The sequence below is a fragment of the Anguilla rostrata genome, chromosome 8 (genome assembly GCF_018555375.3).
Source record: "Anguilla rostrata isolate EN2019 chromosome 8, ASM1855537v3, whole genome shotgun sequence".
NCBI lineage: Eukaryota > Metazoa > Chordata > Actinopteri > Anguilliformes > Anguillidae > Anguilla > Anguilla rostrata.
In genome coordinates, this window is record NC_057940.1 from 9,438,215 (window position 1) to 9,462,323 (window position 24,109).

At 44.5% G+C, this 24,109-nt stretch overlaps 1 protein-coding gene across 16 annotated transcripts in view; it reads left to right on the top strand.

Moving 5' to 3' along the window:
- Nucleotides 1–953: 953 nt before the first annotated feature.
- Nucleotides 954–24,109, top strand: part of LOC135260748 (amphiphysin-like) — a 58,194-nt gene continuing 35,038 nt past the window's right edge. For all 16 annotated transcript variants that reach the window (XM_064346254.1, XM_064346255.1, XM_064346259.1 and 13 more), the window contains exons 1-4: nt 954–1,092; nt 13,197–13,277; nt 21,034–21,088; nt 21,521–21,615. In XM_064346254.1, coding sequence (XP_064202324.1) covers nt 1,024–1,092; nt 13,197–13,277; nt 21,034–21,088; nt 21,521–21,615 — 300 coding nt within the window. In that variant the 5' untranslated portion in view covers nt 954–1,023. The remainder of the gene's footprint in view (nt 1,093–13,196; nt 13,278–21,033; nt 21,089–21,520; nt 21,616–24,109) is intronic.

Here is a 24,109-nt window from a genome sequence, read left to right on the forward strand (position 1 = left end):
GAACCAGTTCCGGCCCCCCTGAAGACTGACCCAGAGCTCCCTCAGTTCCACGCTAGACAAAGGAAACCAACCCAGCAGCCAATCAGCTGCACCCTCTGCACAGTCTTCAGTTACCAGGCAGAAAGAGAGACTGACTGAGTTTTAACATTTGTAAAAAAAAAAATAAAATAAAAAAAAATAGCTGCATACTATTTCCATGCATGTCCAACTACCATAGCAGGCCTGATTTTGTGAGCTAATTGTTTCAATGCCTTGCTTCATTATGTTGTGGCCCATATAGCTGCCAGTCAAATGGGCCTTAATCTATTTAATGGCTGTTCTCTGAAAAATATGAAACCTACACAAAATATGAATCCTATTAATGCTTCTTTTGGTGCTCCCTGCCATAAGGAGGCGTGGCTAGTGAAGGAATTACTGTTTGAGAGTAACTCAGCCTACCCAGGCCCCGGCTTTCCTAACCACCTTGAAAGGAGAACCCATAAAACTCGATGAACATAATACCTTTTCCTTTTGACGCTTTTTTCTTTTCTCGCGAGAGACATCATGTTTGCATCTCAGCTCAGGATTGAGAACAATCTATTGACTCAATAACAATTATAGAAAAATTGCGGAATTAATTAAATTATGAAAAAAAATGTTATGTACTCATGATTTTGTATCAGTGTGATACGAAATCACGGCCTAAAAGAAAAATGCAACGATGTTATTTTTCACCACATAGGCTACCCACCTGCAAACATAATTGCACGCTTGTGTGTATGCACACGCATTTGTGTGGGAAAATTATACAAAATATTTCAAATGAAACCTGCGTGTCAAATATCCTATCACAATAAGCAAGACCATTGTGTATTGCTGGTGATTGATAAATATTGCTGCGGTTGTTGACAAGAAAAAAAAAAACAAAACAAAAAAAAAAGAACACTGTGACTTTAAGAGCTGCTCCTCCCACCTCCTGTTCTGACTCCCTCACGCGCTTCTCCGTGTCCTGAAGCCTCTCGTCTCACCTCAGTACCAGCAGCCATGGCCGAGATAAAAACAGGCATCTTCGCTAAAAATGTCCAGAAAAGGCTAAATCGAGCGCAGGAAAAGGTAAGGAGTTATTTATTTTTTTGCCGTTACAGGGTCACCAATTTTGGTTTTCGCAGCGAATCTTGTTCTTGCATGGAGAACGACGTGCAAAAATAGGATGCTTATGCTCGGCTGGGAGGAGCAGGTGTATTTCGACTGCGGGGTGGGGGTTAGGAATTGTAATACGTGGGTGACTAACGTACGCGAGTCCGCTGCAGTTGTTTTAAACCTGATGTCTGCGCACAGCTATGATGTTTTGCATTATTGACAGTGTATTCATTTTTAGCCGCAGTTTGTATGTATGGGTTTCAATTTTTCAGTGGAATATGTAAATGTGCTGTTATCTGTCGTTGCCATTGCACATGAGTGTGACATTGTAAAGATGGCTCGTATTATAATAATAATCAACTGAACTTACTGTGACCATAGATGTGGAAATCACTCTCAATATGTTGAGACCGGACTACGGAAAATTAAGCCTGGAAATAGACTTAGTCGTATTGTATTAGTCATGCTATTATTTTATAACAGCCCACATACCATTATGCACTGGTAAGAATGTGCTCTGCCTGAAGCTAAGTCTTTGAGTTGTTTGTTTAACAAAAAGCACATTTGTATTTTAAGCGTCCTTAGCCTAGTTAACGACGTTGGTACGTTACTTGAACGTTTAGGTATGTCCCTTTACCGCGTATTTCTCCTGCAAGGTCAGCAGAAGGGGAGATGAGGGGAACGCTGTCGAAAACATACAGTACGGTGGGCAATGTTTTCCTGACCAATGCGTTTCTGTAACGGTAACGGTGAACGAGCTTCAACCACGGAGATAATGCATTAGGCAAAGCCTTGCTATATTTAAATGGCTATAAATAGACAAGAATACAACTGCTGCCTACCTAGAAAGAAATAAACGGATTTTAAAAGGGTGAATTTATTATTGTGATGTACCGCTTCTACAAAACGGAAGTGGCCTCATATTTTTCCTACATCTTACCATTTTGTCAGAATTTTGTTGCTTATTTATATTGGGGAAATTGTATCCTTTCATCATTTATTTATTTATTTATTTATTTTAATTGTCCCTCCATCAGTTCATTCATTCATTACAGCATGGATTGAGCAATCCGTTAATACTGTCTTTGCAACCCTTTGGCGAGGAGTGACATACGGTTCTGATATATATGTAAGGAAACATTATGCTTAGCAATGAAAACCACATCACATTTAAAGATGAACAAGAAGACAACGTAAGTGCTTATATACCAAGGCACTGTCATGCAGAACAGGTTAACATATGTCAGCTTCCATATGAGTTAGTTATTTATGCTGCAAAATATCCCACGGCATACTGACAGAGACAAACCACCAAAAACGGCAGGTCTTTTGAAGTCTCGTTCTGGTTCAGGCCTGTTTTAGCTGTGGTTTCCGGGCAACTTTTCACGCATCCGGGCTGGCAGGTAAGCAACACAGGCCAGACAACCCCAGTCAAGCCTTCACCAAAACCCTGGGCCAGCAGGCAGCAGTAAGAGGATTGATGTTCTTTTAATACGCATCGTCTGAAGCTCAGCTTCTCCTACTGACGAATGTGAGAGAGTGAGCACTTGATTTCATTGGGAAAGCCAGCAAGCTCTGGCCACCCTTTTGCTATGATCTCCTCAGAAGGTAGCACTGGCCCAGGATCTGAGTTTTGTGCAGGCCAGTAGAAACTAGCAGATTAGAACATCCCAAATACATTTTTTTTCCCATAGGTTTACCTTGCTGTCACACTTATAAGCACTTTAGCTCGAATTGAATATTTTTTTTCGCCTTTAGTCTTTGAGATTCTTACCATCCTCAATTCCAAGTTGCCTCCATCAATCACAGTGGTGTGCACAGGCCTTTTGAAGTAAGTTTCATGAAGTATCTAGGTCACTTTGTTTCACCTGTGGTGTCTGTACTTCCCTGTTTCACACGCCGCCGGCAGCCTGCTTCTCACCACGACGCAGTTTCGCTTGCGCTGTTGTTCGGCTCGCCGCTGCCGCCCCCATCGAGCGCCGTAATTTATGGCGCCTGACTTCCGCATCGCTCGCCGCGCCATCGATTAGCTTTGGCCCTTCTTACCGTGTCCGCCGTGGCCATTTTTTTTGGCGCGGGCCGGGGGCACGCGAAATAGAACAAATAATTACGCGGGGAGCGTCGCCGGGGGGACGGAACTCTCGCCAGGATGCGCCGCGCTAAACAGGATGACTTCGCCCGGCGTCACGACAGCGCCCCCCAGAACCTCGGCTCAAAATAACTCTTAAAATCCCGCTGTGATTTGTTCCACCCCGAACGCTTTTGTCATAGTTTTGGATCGGCCGAAACCGGTCTCGGGCTTGGCGGTAATTTGCAACCAGGCAATTCCACGGATTAGTCATCCTTAAAATTATTAGCCTATTCAGATCTCTAAATTAATGGTGTGTGTGCCCTGCGATGGATTTGCAGCCTGTCCGGGTTGTATTCCCGCCCAGTGCCCGTTGGGATAGGCTCCAGGCCTCCACCACTCTGCCCGGAATAAGCGGGTATAGATAAAGGATGGATGGATGAAATCTCTAAATGAAGGGCCCCCAAAGGTGCTCCTGCTAGTGAAGCTCGGGGCCTACAGCCCCTCTACTGCAGGCCTGTGCCAGGGCTTTGTAACTTTAACAGCAGTAAGCTGCCAGTCGCTGGCATGTTCAAAGGAATCACAAGGTTCAGCGAAATGCAATGATTGGTTTGAGTCAGTGACTCACTGTAGCGTACTCCACAGTGGCACCGAGTGCATATTCGGTTTTAATGGAACCTCTCTGTCGGCCTGTAAGCGTGGGCTTCCGTCGGTAAACAGTCCCCACGCTCGCACACCTGCCTCAGGGTCACGTGCGCATCGGTTCAGGCTGAACATCTGCAGCCGTCGTCGACAACGAGGCAGCTCACTCAGTCTGTCAACTACAGCGGAACCAATTAGCATGCTAATTTTACACTTCTCCCCCATTGGATTACTTCCACGTGCGTGAGAGTGATAGTTACTCAGCTGGTGATGGACTTCCTATGTTTTTTTTTTTTTTTAAATCCTTACTGGAGTTTGCTTGTAGTTAATTACTTCTGAACAAGGCCTACTGTTTATCACTGTCTATAAAGCAAGAAAAGTAAAGGGGCATTGCCTTTGTAGGTACCAACAAGATTACTACTGTATTTATGCAATTAATTTGTGCAGTATTATGGTATACAGTGGTGTATATTTTGAATTAAAAATCTATCTGTCTATCTATATCTATCTATATATCTGTCTGTCTATCCGTCTGTGATATATAATTTCAATCTATGTACTCAGTGATTGTTTTGGCCCCAGATACTTTGGAAGATAGATACGTTCAGTATAACAATATAAATAATATAGACACATTCAAAATGTGAGCTCTTTCTGCCTCCTCCTGTCTATTACCTCCTGGTGGAAAAGCCATTCTGAAAATGAGAACTCCGTCTGTGCCTTCGGTGCGGTCAACGGACAGAACTTAGTTTAATTCCTCCCTGATGGAAGTCAGGATTAGGGAGGCTTTGGTTTTATTGTGAGTCAGTGCAGGGCAGATCAGACAGTGTTTAGTCCAAATGCTCTCTGAAGAGATGGGACTTGGGTCTGTGGAAAAAGACGACTCAAGTTAAAAATAAGAAAGCTGTGGCGAATGAAGCGTTTCACTGGAGGCTGTGGCTGTGAAGTTCGCCTGTCTCAATTCGGCAGGGTGTCAAACCACAGACACTGGGTCTTATGCACGGTGTGGGCTAATAGATTCTCACATTTACAGCGTTGTACTTCTCCATCTCAGTTTCCATCAACTGCTTTGCCCTCGCAAAAGATTTCATTCTTTGTTGTTGTCTTCATCGTGATCATGATGATGATGATGATGATCATCATCGTCGTCGTCGTCATAGTCATGATCATCACCATCACCACCGTGATTTTTATTTGGCAGACGACCCTGGCAGACATACCACGCCGTGCCTTCGCAGACGCTTAGTACATTCACGGGGAGTGATTGTGTGGAAAAGAACGCGCCTCGTGGAGTACATTTTGGGACGGCACGGGCGGGTAACGACTTCATCATTCGCGGGAAACGGCTCGACGGGCCATCTGCTCTTTGCTGTCAGGCACCCGGTGTTTTCAACAAATGTAATTTTCCCATCAGGCCCCTGTCTCTGGGGGCACGTTGTTGAGCGTCACATCGAGAAGCAAAATTAATCTTCACAAGGAAGGGGGGGTGGGCTTGGTTGGAGGGCACGGTTCTCTCTAAAATATAACATTTTATTTATAACATTCAATTATCAGCTGTAAACTGAGAGACTTGCTCATAGTACAAATAAAAGCGCAGGAACTTTGGCCCCTTAGCCCCCCCCCTCCCCCCCCTTTCTGGCCCCCCTGGTTATTACACTCAAATAGATGTGTTTAGGGAATAGTACTTGTAAGACACTTGAAGTTGATGTGCGAGCTGGCAGACAGGACAGCTGCATGTTCAGGAAGGCCCTTTCTGCTGGCTCTGCACCTGGCTTCAGACCGAACGAAGGACTGTGGCTCACCTGCGACAGCGTGGGGTGCAGTTCACCTTACGCGTGGCCCGAAAAAGATCAGGGAGGCGGGCGGGGTCTGTTTCAAACTGGGGGGGGGGGAGGACTGAATTATCCGGTCACGGATACCCGAGATCCACAGGAAGAAGGGATCACATGACGCAGAGGGAAAGAGATCCTGTGAGCTGAGATCTGGGGTGACGGAGCACACAGTCCTGTGTGCGCGGAGGATCACGTTACTAAGCTCGTTACGGAACGAAAGGCAAACTGCTTTCTCAATGCGTGATATTGTAAACATAATCAGCGGAACGGTTCTTACAAAGTAAACGTTTTTGGTCGTTGTCATTGTTCTTTCATTATTTCTGTATGCTTTGTCGAGCCTTAATCATATAACATTGAGTTTTTTTTCCAGCACTGGTTAGCATTGTTAAAATCAGCCTAAAAGATTAAAAAGGTTTCATAAAACATTCATGTTTTCGGGCTAATCTAAATAAGGACACCTTCACGGGTCTCTGCAGAAAGTTCTCGCTGCAGATTGCAATTAGCACTGCTTTAATGTCAGTTTGCTGGCAAAGACTCACTTCTGATACCGAGCTGTTTAAAAAAAGCACGGTGAAATTCAGGTGGCAAAAATCTTTGTTAATTAAAAACCTGCCATCACAAAAGCAGTACACTGTAGGTGTGACCCACACACAGTGCCGCTTGCATGAATCTAAATCAGCTTGAAGCTGATTCTCCAGGTTTCCTTAAATAAACGGGCAGCACACCCGTTTCTGTCTTTTGCGCTCGCAGATCCATCGGCGGGTCGACATTTAACAACAGATCTCCCCTACTGGGCTGAGGGAGGTTCTGCTTCGGAGGTCATGATGTATAATTAATTGTTAGCTGAGGACGTGCAATAATGTCCCCGGTCTAATGGAATTTTCCCCTTTGTTTCCGATATTATTATCTGACCTCCTGGGTCCATCTGCAGGTTTGTCACAGCCATTATTCCAGTTAAAAGAGACAATCAACGGTGTATGACTGAGGTTACCACGGCGGCAGGAGAAAGTCTGGCCACACTGTTTAAATAGTAGTTCCACAGTTAGAAACTTACACCACGCTAGCCAAGCTTTGCTGCGGGGTTAATGTTTAATAGCTTGGCTGTTGGATAGCCTATCGAGTGCCAGATTACAGAATGCATTTTTAATTTCCATCAGGAGTCAACACAGGATGGTGCACGACCAGTTCGGTATTGTAATATTGCTTCATAATAGAACCTTTTTGCAGTCCTGCTTTGGAGGGTGTTGGTCTGAAGATGTAGAGTATTTCCACCAGTTTCAGGTTCAATATCCACTGTGTTATATTTGTCTTCAAGAATTATTTCAACATGTCTTTCATTTTGGGTTTGGACAGGAGGTTTTGAGGAGTCACGCAGAACCTTGGCTTGTCTAAATGCCCAGCAAATAGATTGCAGTGGCTGTTGCTAGAGTCGGTGTTCCGTGTGTTTTTGGTTTGACGTTACTCACGTGACGTGATGCACCCCTTGGGCCAAGCGTCTATCAGTGAATCGGTGAAGGGCACTGAACACCAGGGAGATGAGCTCATTGCTGCATTGACCCGCTCACTACATCGCTGGTATTTTAATTGCCTAAATCTGAGTGCCATAGAAAACCTATGAACAATGTGAATATGCTGATGTTCCAGGAGAAATGCTGACGTACTGAGAGAAGTGCGTATCGAGGTAACGAGCCTCTCCTCTTACAGGAAAGGCCTTCTGCAGAACACAGTCATGCTCTGCTATATCTGTGCATCCTGCAGAGTGCATCAGGGCTTTGCTGCCCAAACAGATCTGTGTCAACCTCTTTACAGTCCTGTTTACGATGTCTTTACCCAGCGATCTCCCAGAATGCCAAGGTGGCATTTGCGTAGAGCGAATTAATACCATATTCCATATTCTTTTCATTGGGTTGCCAAATACAGAAGAGCGAGACTTGTGCTTTTAGTCTTGTTAGGCAAGCCAGGGATTATTTGAAATAGTTTTTGCGTTTTACGCAAAGCCAGTGAAATTATGGAAAATCTAGAGTGCGAAAAACATGAAGACATATTCTGGCCAAATGTCTGCTCTGAAGCTGCTTGCAGTGTTATGTTGTGCATTTTTTTTGTTTGATTAGCTGTGTCAGCTCTGTGCTGTGTGCTTAGCTTGGAGAACATGTTGCATTACATTACAGGCATTTGGCAGACGCTCTTATCCAGAGCGACGTACAGCAAAGTGTATAACCATAACCAGGAACAAGTGTGTCGAAAACCCTAGAGAGAAGTACCGTTCCAAGTGCAGGGAACAACCGCATAGTTCGACTTGGACTCTGTAGGTTAAACTGATTAACACTAACACAAACAAGAACAGCAACAACGCAGTCTATGCAAAAATACAAGCAGTAGTTAAGACGAGTGCATTAACTAAGTCAACTACGAAACAGCTACCTAGTTACAACCCTAAGCTTACAGTCAATTTAGAGATTACAGGGAGGTAGGGAGGGATGGGGGGAACATGTCTTTGCATTAGAATGTTAGCTATCTTGCTAAAGCGTTTCACACTAAAATATACTGTACCGTCTATTGCTCCATACACATGCAATCACTGTATGTGATTGCCAACACAGTGAGATGATGCTCACTTCCTGCTCCATTAAGCTGTGGGTCCTTCAGGGATTTAAGTAAACTGCAGTGCTCCCTGTACCGGGCTGTTCTGAACAGATTGTGACCTTTCTTAATGAATTCTGCATGCATGGCAGGTGCTGCACTGTCACGGGAATGCAATTGCACTGCAGTGGTGCAAGTGCACACACTGGTGAGCACTATTACGTAATGGAAGTAATAAATAAAATAATCAGATGCATAATTTGATATTTATTATGGGGCGGCTTGTTACCATCATTACATGTTGTTCCGCTTAATCTGGAATGCAAAACTGCCCCTCGAGAGTTACTGGCTCATGCAGTGAAGTTTTTAAAAAAGTGATCGCTCTAAACAAAGTCTAATAAATGGAAGACTGTCAAGTTTACCGCATCCCTGATGGAATATTTTGTTTTATTTTATTTTAGTGCCTTATTATGGTTAGTAGCAAAAATGTCTAATTTGCACCACTTCCCTCAAACAGCTCCAGTCAAAATTAAAGGTTTCCTCAGAAAAATATGTTTTTAGAAAGCATTTGTTTGCAGTCTAAACAGGAGCTCCCGGGGCTAGAGAGTACAAGCCATTCGACTGCTGTGACATGAAGGTTTGAAAAACGTCTCCTCCTCTCCGCTAACGAGAAGTCACAGTGACTGATGATGAGCGACTGTGACGGACGTCTGCTGAATAATTATAGTGATCGTGACCGTGACCATGGCGATGGATTCCACAGAGCATTGTCTTTTTAACACTTTTAATCATATGGCATTTTCGATAGTTACATTACATTAAAGGCATTTCGCAGACGCCCTTATCCTAAGCGACTTGCATATATCTTTCTACATAGCATTTACATTGCATCCAATTATACAGCTGGAAGCAATGCAAGTACCTTGCTTGTAAGTAGCCGCCAGCAGTAGTACTGGTAGTGATAGTAAGGACTGACACATCATGTTGATGCTGCGTTTTTAATGGCATGTGCTGATGCACACTGATATATTCAGTGTTTAATTAACATTGATGGGGTATTTTATACTCTTTTAGAGTACATTTGTTCCCTTTTGGACTTGCATAAACTGTGAGAGTTGAATTAATACTTTTTTCCATGTGCCATTCTGGTATAGGTTGGACTGACAGAGAACCTATGAAACCATAACGAAAATGATTCTGTGCTCATACCCTGTTGTCTGAAATGAGAACATATTGCAGAAAATGGTTTCCCCTTTATACTCAAATAAAACGCGCAGCAATTTGTAGTACAACAGCCCCCCTCAATAACATAGTATCGCTGACATTGTGATGTGGTTTGTTATATTCTAGGCATTATCACGATCAGCATCAAATATATTATAACGTCAAAAGCAGACAATTGAAGGTAATCCACGTTAAGATATTAGCATTCGATAGAGCAGCCCCATTTGCCTGCACATAGAGCCGATTACGCTGTTGTAGTCGGTAGGAGTGCCGTGTACCGTGACACGTTCCATGCTGGGTTAATACGTGTGTGAAATCGTCGCTCCACAGTCTGACCGTTAATATATTAATGCCGCTGTCGTCTTCACAGTCCCACTGCATAAATCATGATTTAATGCTTACTATAGTATTTAACGCTCGCTGATTTAATCAGAAGAGCACATATTGGCAGGCTTCGGCGTGACGCACCGGCGCAGGGGTGAGGGAGAATTATCGCGGATCGGAAATCCTGCTTGCGCCTAAATTATGTGTTCCCTTTATAACCGGCGGGTCCCGCTGCGGTTTCTGTATTAATCATACATCCGCTGCGAATACGACCGTAAAGCTCAGCTACAATTCTTTTCGCCAGCGCTATCGCCACAATGAACCGCTGGAGATAACGTCAGACGTGTGGACTGGAATGAGAATAGGCGCCTCTTTTTTTTTCTTCCTGTGCGCACCTCGTTAGCCTGCCTAGTTCAGTGTTTCTGTCTTTTGATTTCTGCACAAAAACTGACAGAAGGAAATAAAATTAAATATGTGGAATAAGCGATTTTCAAATCTCCGCAAAACTTTACCCCATATTAGCATACGTGTTCCACACAGTTGCGACAGGCCTTTTTTGGCTTCTTCCTTCTTCCCCAGTCAGCTCTGCTATCTGTATGCCCCTTTTCTTTCTTTCCCCATGGGTTGGGAGCTCACACCCAAATTTCCAGTTTGATTCTTTCAACCATAAAGAAAGGTCCAACCTAAAGTCACTCATCGGTGTCTCCCGCTTTGCAGCAAGTACAATAATTCGAACTCTTCTTCTGGGCATTTGGATGCGTTTTTCTCGTGCCAATGTCAGTAATTGCACGCTACAGCATTTCAAGCCAGGCTAAGAATAGCTTCGCCCCAGGGCAAGGAAGGAGAATGATGGCGGTTGGTTCTGTGTGCTGTTATGTATACAGTGTATTTGCGATAAGACGTGTTGAGATCCCTCTTCCACCTCTTCCACCGTGTGTCTGCAGAGCCCTGCTTGACCTCGATCGACATCCCATTATTAAGCACTGCGGATCTGCTGCAGTGGCATTAAATTACCCGGGACTCCTTCCAACAACCACCCCCCCCACCCCCCACCCCCCATTGCGATGGGCTGGAGTTGTCCTTGAAGTCAAGCCTGCCCTTGTCTTCAAAGCCTTAGGGCCTGGTTCACTGAGACCTTCAGCATGTGCAAAACCTTTTAGCACACGCAAAACTAACAACACAACCAACGATTGGTGCAAAACAAATACCATGACCAATCATCGGTTGTGTTATTCGCTTTTCATGTGCTAAGGTTTTGCACATATTAAAGATCTAAGTAAATCAGGCCCTTATTCTTCAACAGTGGCCTACGTTTGGACCAGGGCCTAGGATGCTATCATGTTCGTTCTGGCTGCTTTGAGATTTCACGGTGGATCAGTCATTTTGTCCACTCGTGTCACGGGCCAGTGAAGAAGCGGTGCTGTGATGGAATGGTCTTGCGTAAGGCCTCCTCGCTCTCCGGGTTTGTCGCTGCTTCCGGGAGCAAACGCGGGGAAGACGCCCGGAGGTTATTTATAGAAGCCTCTGTTCAGCACGTCAGCCAGCAACCTCAACCCCTCGTTTACCATGGCTCCTTTGGATCACAGTGCTGATCTTACGCCATGACAGTTGGGATGAATATTTAATTTAGATTTTAGACAGAAACATTTGGAAACTGATCTTCTGTTATAACCCAACAAGGAGTGTGTTTCTCATACCTCTATATTATTTCCCCTCACAGGCATAATTAAAATTCCTCCAGCTCACAAATTCTGTTCTTGTTTCACAATATGAGTTTCATTCAACATTAATCAGATTTGCCAAAGCACATAATGTCAATTTGCCTGCCGCAGAAGAACAGCTATGCCTGTTTTTAGCCTCTTTTTTTAACCTTCCACTGAATTAACACACTCTAGTGGCAGTAATACAAGCTCATTTGTGTGAAATATGAATTGTAGATGAATTGAATTGCCATGCAGATTGACACGGGGAGACTGGTGTTGAAAGTACGTGTGCTCATTTATTATTATTCTTAGACGTAACAGACCTCCTTATCCAGAGTGTGCTCTTGTGTCTGGGTGCGATGTGATTGGTTCTGTCACCGTGAGCTGAGACCCGCCCCTTTTAAACACCAGGGCTGCCTGCATACGCATCAGGGCTTTGGGCCCGTTAGGACTCCGCGGTGTACTGTAAGGACAGGACGCGTACAACACGAAATCTTATCAACCGTGACCGGACTGACAGGATGTGGTGAAACGTAGCAACGGGTATGACCGCTCTCTCCCCCCAACCCCCCCCCACCCCCCATACCGTCAGGCCGTGCCGTTATTGATTTTTACTCCCACAATGCACCGGGAGAAGAGTGATTAATATACGCTCCGGGAGGCTTGAGGTCCCCTTTGCCGCTGACTCACCGCCGAGGGGCCGCTGCAGATAGAACCCGCGATTAGTCATGCGCCACCCGGCCGCCGAACTCTCACTGAGGTTAGAGGAGCGGAAAAACGCCGAACCGACAGGAAGTGAGGCGCTTCGGAATTACGTGGCGGTTCGGAGAAAAGGTGCATGCTGTGGTGAGGTCACAGAGGTTGAAGTTCAATGAATGAGAACAAAAAAATAACGTATTGGTATCTGTAAAGGAATTTATATTTAGGTTGTGCTGGGAGTGTTGAATATCAGCACCACAGCAAAGAACCATGGGTAAATACCTATTTTGCAAATACCTATTTCCCATTTGAAAAAACAATCCTGTCAATGCATCCATTTTGCTCTGCAGTCTTCATCTTCACAAAAGCCACAATTTATTAATACCCGCATTGCTGCTTGTGTCAGTTAAGGACTGCAGGAGACCTAACCAGACTACACACGGAATATTTCTTGAAATAGATCGAGCCCATAGTGTTGAGAGGAGAGGCATGGTTTAGCCCCTGGCATTTTCACTAGACAGTTGCATGAAAGTGTCAACAAGTTACTGCATCACCAAGAACATCCCAGTGAGCAAAAGCTGGAATGTTGAAGGGTTGGAAATCTAGGTTGAGGGATGTTTTGACATACTGTAAACAGACTGGGATAAAACCAGTATTGCTCAGGTTTTACCTGGAAATAACCTGGCTATGCCCCAGTCAGCTAGAAAACTTTCACTTATAAACCAAAAGTAACCGTCTTTTTCAGCTGAACGACTTGACTTTTCACTGAAATTTCACCACAAAAATATTTCCTGGGATGTGATGAAGGTAGTACATTGTTCTTCTTTTTGTAAAGTACAGAGATGTTATGGTGGGATTACACTGCTCTTTCATGTACCAATGCCTTTTTCGGATCAGTAGTATGTGTCCAGTTTCAGTTTTACTGTAAGGAGGGTTTTTTTCCCAGAGGAAAAAGTGTTTTTTGTTTCTTTTTGGCGTCTTATCTATTTCTGCGTCTTATTCCAGGTACTGCAGAAACTCGGGAAGGCCGACGAGACGAAAGATGAGCAGTTTGAACAGTGCGTCCAGAACTTCAAGAGGCAGGAGGTAAGACCTCTTTCACAGGCATCGACTCGTAATGTCTTGTTTGGCCGGAATGCATCTGACTCGGCCTCCGGTACTCAAATAACAAATTATTGTGTTTTTTTTTGTTTATTAAGATTTGCTCAAATTTAGCTCACTGCTGCCACCAGAATTCCTGTTGGGCATAATTCCTGTCTGGCGAGAAATGCTGGGACCGCTGTGTGTTTGATCCCTAGAGCAGGCTTTTATAGCAGGCTTTGATGATCTGTTCAGATTAAACAAGGCCGTCCCAAAATGGAAGCGCTAGCCAGAATGTAGGTCAGCTCTGAACAGGATTTTTCCGAATAAGAATTCCTTCAAAAAAAGGTCTAACATCGTGCATGATAAAAACAATAGGTAATGAAAAAATAATATTAGTATTAAAGCCATTATTGATATGTTGTTATTATTATATGTGTATTCTTATCTGAATATAATTTGGACAAATATTAACATTTTATTTAAGCGTGCGTTTGTGCAACAGAATGTGTGATTCCACGTTGTTTCAGTAGCAGGTTCAGGCCTGGTTGTTTTGACGGCAAAGCTCTACTCTCGATCCCACAGAGGGTTCCGTTATGGCAGATCAAATTCCCAGCTAGCTTACTTCCATGTTCCTGCCTCAGCCTGTTTCCTTCCAGTCTGACGTTATTCCTGGTGCTTCTCACGGAAAATTATTTAAAGGCACCTGCTGTAGCTCTGCAACTCTGTTTGTCCGTACAAAAGTGTTTATAAATCTGCGTTTGATGGGCGTCCAAGGAAACAGTTTTTTCCAAAAAAAAATTCAGTTAAAACTTCGGTGGAAGCTCTAGTCAGGCACACATGCTATCAGTCCCAAGTTCAGGCCCTCTTTAAGTGCAGAGATTTTTTTGGATGGGGGAGAGGCCTCTGTATTGATAGATGGCAGCAGAATAAGAACACCTGGGGCTGTGTGTGTGCTGACAGTATGAGAGAACTGTCCACTTAGAAATCCGCTGGTTTCTTTCGGCCGTTGGAATCCGCCATGACTGTGGCTGTTACAGTTAACAGGCATTTCATATCAGCTTTCTCTGTGTGGTCATCGGTGGGGATTGTTTGGAACTGCTACGTTTCCATGGTGGCACTGTTGTCATTGAAGCTCCAAACAAATTATCTCAAATTGCTGAGGGTGAGGAGGTCAAGTAGACTGGTAGATTTGATAAATCACAGTCTAATGGTTTGATTGAATAAAAAAGAAAAAGGAATTTTATTTTTCAGCTTTCCACAGGAAGTGTACTGTACCACCCGATGTATCAGTGCATTGTTTTTAAACCTTGTGGCTATCCCTGGGTATAATTCATGCAGACTCTGTATTACGTGATGAAGAACTGTCACGTCTTGTACAGGGTTTACTATTTTACACAGATACCAAAAGACCCTTTCAGCCTAAGACTGGGTGTGCTTGCGGTTTTCGTTCTACCTGAAATATTTACCCGTGTTGAGGAAGCGCAAGCGAGCCGCTCTTGTGTATTCTCCTCCCTGCTCACAGTGTTTACAGACCGGGATTATCCGGCTGTGGCCCGGCGTCGCTACCGCGGCCTGAATTGGCCGCGCGTGTCCCAGACGGACAGCTGTCAATCAGCCAGCGTCTGCGGAGGCGGGAGGGAAGGAGGGGCGGGGCCATGGGGGGAGGGGAGCGGAGGAGAGGAGAGGAGAGAAGCAGCGACGCGGGCGCGAAAGGAGCGTGAGAGAAAATGAAAGGAGGAAAGAAGAAGGAGAGAGGAGGAGGAGGAGGAGACGCCAGCGTTACAGATGCAGCATCGAGCTGGATAAGAGCCAGGAAATCTGGCAGCGCATTTTAAAATGAGATCGTTTATGCCGGCTTTTCCGCACTTTGTACCTAAATAAATACGCATAAATATATGCAGAATTTGGTTTTATCCACATGATATGCATTTTTCCCCACAGAAATGCATATTCATTTAGCGTGCATATGTTAGCATTTTCGGCACTGCTAATTCCTGTTCCCCTAATCAGTCTTCCAGATGTGAGAAAAAGATGGAGAAAACCTAATCATGGATTTCCTCTCTGATCACACTTCTGCTGTCAGTGTAGAATGTGTTTTCACTTTGCCGCTCCCCTTCCTTCCTGATGACAGGACGTTGCCGGGAGATAAGCCCTTCCCCCACATTGAGCCACACTTCTTATGCTTGTGCTGTACCATGTACAGTGAAACAGGGAAACTCAGGATTGGATTCAGACATTCCTCTTCTTATTCTTCTTCTTCTTCTTCTTATTCCTGTTCTTCTTCCTTCTTTTTGTTCATATTCTTCTTCCTGTTTTTCTTCCTTTCTTCTTCTTCATGTTTTTGTTTTTCCTGTTCTCGTTCTTCTTCTAGTTTTTGTTCTTCTTCCAGTTTTTGTCTTCTTCCTGTGCCTGCTTCTTGTTCTTCTTTTCCCTTGGAGTCATCTCATCTAAATATATCAGTCTGGCAGAAACCCAGTTTCTTGCAAAACTGATGTTGATACAAGTTGTGCTCTGTGATTTCTTGCTATTGTTGTTGTGATGCACCGTTTTGTGAACTGACTTTGATGCATGAGCTTTCCACCAATTAATCAGCCTTCACCTCCTTCTCTTCTGTTCATAGCATTTACAGACATAAACAGGAATTCATTAGGAAATAAAGGAATATGAGTGTGCTAATGAAGTACCTTAAAGTCCTTAAAACCCCAGCGTATGCAGGGCATTCTGCAAATCTTGGTTTAGAGGTAGACTGTTTCTTTTAGCAAACTCATGTGTGGAGCGGGGAAAGGCGATATAATCCGGCAGCCCCCGACTGTCCTTTCTAATCCTGATTAGAGTAGCTTTATCTGCCCAGGAGAGTCCTCCACTGCTCCCGGCTCCCCCGAGGAAGCTGTAAACCCCATTACCCTAATCAGGTCTGGTGACATCTCAGGATTATTACTGCTGGGAAAGCAGAGGGAAGAGAAGAAAAAAAAACAACAACAACCGTCACTCCGTCATCTTTTGAATCTGGAATCCACAGGATGGGTTCTGTTGGTACTGACCAGCTTGTAGCTTTTAGCTGCCAGGTTATCTGCTCAGACCTAATAGCTACTCTGGTGATACCACACGGTCCATCTGTTCCCCGTGTTCCCAGATGCTCGTTAAACCATCGTAGAGCAGGTTTTTTTGGAATGTTTTTTTTTTTCAAAATTTGAAATGGTCTAGAACTCCATTGCTTCCATTTACCAGTGGTGATTGTTACATCAGCATTAGAATGTTCAAGAACATGCTAATCACTTTTTTGCAAGTTTGAAAGGGCTACACCCAATTGCTTCACATTACCAGTGGTGTGGTTACACAGCATTAGAATGTTCGAATCCAATCACACATTAGTTGTTACCAGGACCCATGTTTTTACATGCATGACCACTGCAGGGTTGGCTTAACATTGCTTGTGATAGTGTGAATGCATATAGCTACCAAGGACCCAGTGTTGTGGCCAATACATCTTACCATGGTTGTTTCAGAGTGTGGTAGTGCACTGTACACTAGCGACATGGCCCATGGCGCTGGCTAATACACTTACCATGTTTCCAGAGGGCAGCACTGTACACTAGCCATTTCCCTGGCCTGATGATGTGTATGGTGACAAGCATGCTCTAAACTGAGAAAATGTATGTCAGTGTGCAGATTTAGATTCAGTACTTGTGTGAACGCCTTTCTGACAAGAGCTAACCAAGATAATTTCTTTGGTTGGATGTTGTTTTGCTTGCTTAATGTCCAAGGCATTGGAAAAAAATAATACAATGATGATGACATACTTTGGTACTACACTGTTAGAAGAAATGGTACGGTAGCAGTTTTTGTTTTCTGAGGTACGATATTTACTCAATGTTTGTACCTTAATATACTAATATAGAAGATTAAAGGGAAGAATCTGTGTACTTTTGAGCTCACTGCCCCAGTGACAAGCCATTGTACTCCTATAGGTACAATTTTCGCACATTTTGTTCTGACAGTGTAGCATCGGAAGGATTCAGAAATACAGGCACTGTTTATTTTCTTCTGTAAATAAATGTCTGACTGTCACTTCGTTATTGTGGCGAGCGTTAATGAATCAGCATCACAAGGCCCATCTGCCTGGTGGGTGATTGACATATCCGACCGAGCTCTCTTTTTACCGCTATAATAATGTCAGACGCTCGTCATTTCAAACCCTGAATCAGAGGATCACGGCCGTGCTGAAATTACGTTTTTTTTCTCGAAGCGTCGGAAGCTGCTGAGGTCTGCTAATGACAGCGTAATAATCTCTCTGGGAACGTAGCGTAGGGCAGACCTCTCGAACGGTAAAGAACACAACGGGGGACCGCGTGCAGAAACTCCCACGCCATCATGACAGATCCAGCCAACATCGATTTGAACTTTTAGCGACGACATGCTAGCATGAATGAACGACTGTGCCAGTCATTTCAGAAGCCCATTGGCCCAGTGTCATTGTGGGCACCCTTTGGTTTCTACACCCCCTCCATCCTGCTCCCCACCACTTATGTCCTCCTGCCCGTTACCTTGGCAGAGTCATGCAAGCTTCCCAATTCACTGCCCTCAAATTTCCACTTCCGTCTGTGTATTATGAAGAGGCTGACTCACTAGGTAAAATTTGGCTGTTTCATCAGAGCTTGTATTAGTGTAGGTAAGTCAATGGCTCAATGCCACACTCGAGTTCTACACCTTCCTTTTTGTCGCGTGGAATGTTCCGGGCCTCTCTGAGCTTTGCTTTTGCCGTATGGGTGATTGTGATCCCCTACCAGAGCAGGGGACAACCTATGGTGCCAAAAATCTGGTAAAGCGGCGGTTGAGTACTGAGCAACATTGGGGGGCAAGTATGAAATAGATCAGTTTTGTGCCAAGCAGGTGGCCCCTGAAATGGCCGTCAAGTTTGTCAACTGTAACATACATGTCTGACAAGGGCTTCCTTGTACATTTAACTAATCATTTCATAAATAATTTAAATTCAATCATTTTCATATCATTTTCCATTTAGGTATCTTCAATAATAATCACTGTTCTGTGATAAACTGGTCAGTATATTTTATTTTAGGAAACAGTCCTGGATTCTTTTTTTATTCTGGAACAGAATTGCATTGCTTGTTAATGCTTGAACTTCCCCTCAGTGCAGTTAATGTGCATACAGTACCCAACCATTAAGCAGTCAATAGCCCAGCGCTCCACCTCCCTGCAGTACCACTCAAACATGTTGCTTGTTAAATTTACCCCTGCATTTTCCCAGGAAGTCCCACTGTGAGAAGTTTCTTTCTTCCAAGTATTTGAACACACAATCGTCTGATCCTGAACCCAGCAGAGTAACTGCCACCTCACAGAACTTAAGCTAATCCAAAGTTTGAAGAGCTTTTTTTTAAGGATTAAGTGATCCATTTGAATGAAGTAAATCATAAATAATAATAATAATAATACATTTATTTTACATAGCGCTTTTCACAGTCTCAAAGACGCTTTACGACACAGAGAAATCAAGAAAACAATCAACAAAAGAAACCAGGGTACAAGCGTACTTAAATTTTTAATTAAAAATTAAATCATCCGAATTTCAAATCGGTAAATTATATTACAGAAGAGAGGTTTGAACTCTGACCTCTCTGCTGTTGTAGGCCAAGTCCCTTTGTTGATGCTGGGGAGCGATTTCAACACCCAGCCCGTGGATGCACATTATGCATGCTGGCAGGTTCTCAGAGGCTGTGGAGGTGTTCTCTCTGAATGCTGATCAGTTGTCATTGGAATGTTGCACGCTGTGAGATGCATTTATATACGATTGCCTTACCGCAGCTGACAAAATTGCAGTTTCTTTGGGATTGACTCCATTCCTGGCTAATTGCCCACAAGATATTTTGCACACAGAAAGTAAGAGCCAGATATGTATTCAGATCCATTTAACCCGGGGCAATTATGTTGGGAGAAGACAAAACATAAGCATATATATATATATTTTTTTTTAAATAACTTGAGTATCGTTGATTTGGAATCCTGGTTTGAGCCTGCATAGTCACTGTATTGTTACCGCTACCTATTGCAGTCATTGGCTGATTTCACTGCCTGTAAGCACACAGTATGATAGCAGAGAGCTAATGCCAATTAGAGGAGAGAGTGTCATCGCTCGCTGATGACAGCTGTCAGCCTGGGTGCACCTGGCGTGCTGGTGGGCGGAGCTGAACGAAGGCCCCTCTATCCCTGGAGCAAAGCCAACTGTGCTCTGCGCGAGAGTCTGGTCTCCCAGTCACAGCCACGGATAACACAATAGAGACACGACAGCTGTGATGTCCTCCCTACGCATGTGAAACAGACGACTTCCTGTTGGCGTTGGCTCCTCTCTGTTTGCCCCCGGCGAGATGACGTCACAGCTGCCTTATCCATATTTATTGTCGGCTAATGAATAACCCGGGGTCGTGACATCACCTGCCACGTCTGTGGTCAGTGCAAGCGCCTCTGCATTCTGAGTAGTGCATCGTCGACGTTTTTATTATTCTTATCACATAGCGGGGAGAAGCATGCAGTGTCATGTTTATGCGGTTGAATTATGGGTTCTAGTCTGAAGCCATCAAGCCGAGTTGCATAAACGTATGATAAAATGCCATGCTAATAACAATGCAAGCAGTGTTCTGTTTATAATTCAGTGGGCGGAGTGAAGAAAGCGGTCGCTGGCAGATTCATTTGCTCCTGTCTAGCAGGCCTGAGCTATCTCTTCAGGCCAAAACTGCCCAGTTAGAGATTTATATTCTGCTTAAGGACGGCAGCATTCTTATTCTCTTTAATAAAAGGCTGGTGTAAATGTGTTTTGTCCATGTGGTCAGATGTAATTGAGCAAATAGCTACATTTTCTGGCGTTGGGCTCTTCCTTATTTTCACTGCGTACGGCAAGGATTTCCTTTTTGGTTTTTGTAATGTGAGCAAAGTTTTATAAATATAGACCTAATGTAAATTATATTAATCTGTGAGACAAGATCTGTGACTACTTGATCAGCAGCTGCGTGTGTGTTTAATTAGGATTTTATTATGTCATGTTTGTCATGTGATTGTAAGCCACATCTATCCGGGTGAGTAGTCATGTGACCTAAAACCTTGGATGTACAGCAGGGAACATCAGAGTGCCTCTTTAAACCCAACTGGATTCTGCTGTGACTATTTGTAATTCACTTCCTGCTGAAGTGCACTAATGTCTCAATTGTGTTTCATGCGAAGAGTCGCATTTTTTAAACTCAGCTTTCCCATTAGATATTCTAGAATTAACCATTTAGCATTTCTGCATAGAAAGCAGAAAATGCCAGGTTCTGACAGGCAGGATTACGCTGCAACTCAGCAGTCCTTTCGGTACTTGTGACTTTTATTTATTTTTATACAGCTTTCAGGACCTGGGACAGCAGTGGCCGGTCTCTGTTGCTGGTGTAATTTCAGCACCATGGACAGCTATTGTGGCTGTTGCACAATAGAGTGCTTGGTTGCAGCTGCTCTCTTTTTGATAAGGCCATTTCAGGACTTCAGTGCAGGGAGAACATTGTATAGCTATTCAAGAGAACTCTATGTTCAAATGCAGTATTTGAACACCCGCCTTCTTTCTTGTCTTGTGTGACTGTTACATTCAATGTAACTTAAAAAAAAAATCAGTTGAATTACTTCCACATTTAGGGAAGTCATAGGTTTTGGAGAATTTCTTTGCATAAGACAAATGACACTAACAGTTATTCTTCCTCACCCCCTGTGTCTTTCACAGTCTGAAGGATCGCGGCTGCAGAGGGAGATGAAGGCGTACCTGGCAGCTGTGAAAGGTGACCCTGATAAGAACACGCACACACACACACACACACACACGCACGCACACACACACTCACACGCACACACATGCACATGCACACATGCATGCACACATTATACATGAAAATCACACATTATCTATTATAACCATAAGACAGTAGCTGGAATACTGGTTTTAGAACTTGACTTATGACCAGGTTGCAGGTTTGAATCCAGGGTGGGGATACTTGCTTTACCCTCAGGCATGATCCTATATGAGTATGAGTCACTTCAGTATATATCCAGATAGCATATCTATGTTAATGATCTGTAATACCTATAATGCTTACTGTGTAAGTAAATCTGGATTGTGATGTCATAGACAATAATAATGAGTCCATTGCTGGTCGACTCAGGGAACACCTGAGCCCTTTAACCAATCATAGACCGCGGTTCATGCCCTGCAGGAATGCAGCAGGCCTCCATGAACCTGACCGAGTCGCTGCATGAGGTGTACGAGCCGGACTGGTACGGGAAGGATGACGTCATGACCGTCGGGAAGGTAAAGGCAGCGCGTTCGCGCTCTTCTCCCCTCCTGGGAGCTTTCACTGATTCAGGGCCTAGAATTCAGCAGAGCCCCCTTTAGCATCTCTGCGTTTCAGTGGATGGAGTTGTGTTACCCTCAGTCTCCGTGCCTTTGAGTGTAACAGTGAAAGTTATTGTTCAGTCGCTATTGAAATACATTCTTTTCCAATAGGTCCTGTAAGGGACTGTCATTTAGCATGTGCTTGGTGCAGCTAGTTAGATAGCCAGTACTAACAAAATATTCCTATATTTATTTTATGCTCTTTCCCGTTACCATTGTTTATGTCTTTTTAAATACTACTTTTTTAAATAAAAATTTAAAATGGATACTGATGATTTTGAAATTTAGGGGTACGGTAGGAGTTTGTCCATGGCTACGATTAGGGCAGGGGGATATTCACATGACATAAAACACAAATGAACTTGTGTTTCATATAAAATACTTTGCAAAGGAATGTATTTTTGCACATAGCTGTCGTGCAACTAATACAGTATAAGGTATTTCCAGAACCTTCCCCATGACCATTTGAAAGATAATCTGTTTCCTGAGTCCACTCGGGTTGAAGGTTGTGGCGGTAAGCAAAGAACATTCCTGTAAGAGGAGCCAGCCTTGGCCATAAGGAAGGGGGTCATTTATAACTTTAATATCAGTAGATCCTGTCCCTGGCAGGGCCGGCGGACTGGATGCGCTCTTATCGATCGGCCTGTGCAGCAGTGCCTCTGCGGCAGGCAGTCATCTGTGAGTCTGAGCCAGCCTCCAGACGATTTGATCTCCACGGAGCGAGGAAAAAAAAAACCGATGCCTTTCCGCCAAGAGGGTGTTTAACAGTGCTCAGGGAGCGTCCCGTGGTGGAGGACACTGTTCCGGAATGTCCCGGCCAAGAATTCCGCCCCGAGCTCAAGGGCGAGCGGGCAGACTCCGCGAACAGCCACGTAGAGGGGTTCGCTGCAGTCGGACGTTTTGGGACCCCCTGCTGTAATGCCCCTAGCGCACGGGATCCAGCTGAATGCGACGGGGCACCGGGTTCCGCTCAATAAGTGACAAAACCATGATGGCTGTGCTCACAATCTAGCAGTTAGCACTGGTACTGCTCAGTAAATAGAGGGGACATAATTGCACCTGCTCAGTTTCTGGTGAAGGGGCACTGGTCCTGCTCACTATCTAGCAGTTAGCACTGTACTGCTGAGTGAAACCCCAGGAGGCGGAAAAATTGCAACAGCTCAGTTCTGGTGAGAGAACCACATGGTCTGCTCATTGCAGCAGTTAGCACTGGTACATGCTGTGAACCACGCGTGGGAAGAAACTGAGCACCTGCTAGTTTCTGGGAAGAACCACATTTGTTCAAGCTCATATCTGAGTTAGCATGGTATGCTGTCGCAGTGAAACAGGAGGGGACAAAATTGCACCTGCTCAGTTTCTGGTGAAGAACCACATTGTTCTGCTCACCATCTAGCAGTTAGCACTGCTACTGCTCAGTGAAACAGGAGGGGACAAAATTGCACCTGCTCAGTTTCTGGTGAAGAACCACATTGTTCTGCTCACTATCTAGCAGTTAGCACTGGTACTGCTCAGTGAAACAGGAGGGGACAAAATTGCACCTGCTCAGTTTCTGGTGAAGAACCACATTGTTCTGCTCACCATCTAGCAGTTAGCACTGGTATTGCTCAGTAAATAGAGGGGACAAAATTGCACCTGCTCAGTTTCTGGTGAAGGGGCACTGGTCCTGCTATCTGTCCAGCAGTTAGCATTAGTTCAGCTGTACTGGTGTGAGATTATTTGATCATGCACCATGCTCTGTCCCTGAGGCAGGAGTAATAGAGTATTGATGCGAGGTCAGTGCAAGTACCAGTGCAGAGTAAGCGATGGCTGCTCAGTTTGTATTGGCAGGGATTCGCTCTGGTTTAGCTTCATGCGTTGTGGTGCACATCTTCACTGCTGTGTGTGAGGTTTAAACTGAGCACCGTGTTCCTGTGGGGCCTAGAAAGCACTTTGTCAAAAAGATTTCAAATGGCTGCAAGTTGCGTTGGCTGTGCTGTGCGGCAGGCTATTGGTGCTTAAAGGGTGACATTGTAATGCAAACCCCTCAGTAGAACATTTAAGCTGCGCTGTAGGCACCTAAAGACCAAGGCCCTCTGGATGGCACGGAGTCTCTTACAAGCCGGCTCTAGGGTGGCCATGTCGCTGTTTGGCAATAGAATCATTACACCATCGGGTCCCATCGCAACCGCAATAAAATCAAACCACCGGATCTAATTGAGTTAGCCCTTCTGGCGCCGCGGACGGCGCGCTGCTCATCTTGTTCACGGCGCATTAATATCGGGATTGCGATTTGCTCGGTGGCCAGAAGGTCGTTGTTGTGATTCGGTGTGGTCCCTGGGAAAAATCTAACCTTTATGAGCCCCATGAATAGCATGCAATGGCAGCCTTTTTTTAATGTATTGTGGGCCATAACAGAACTGCATGCTCTGAT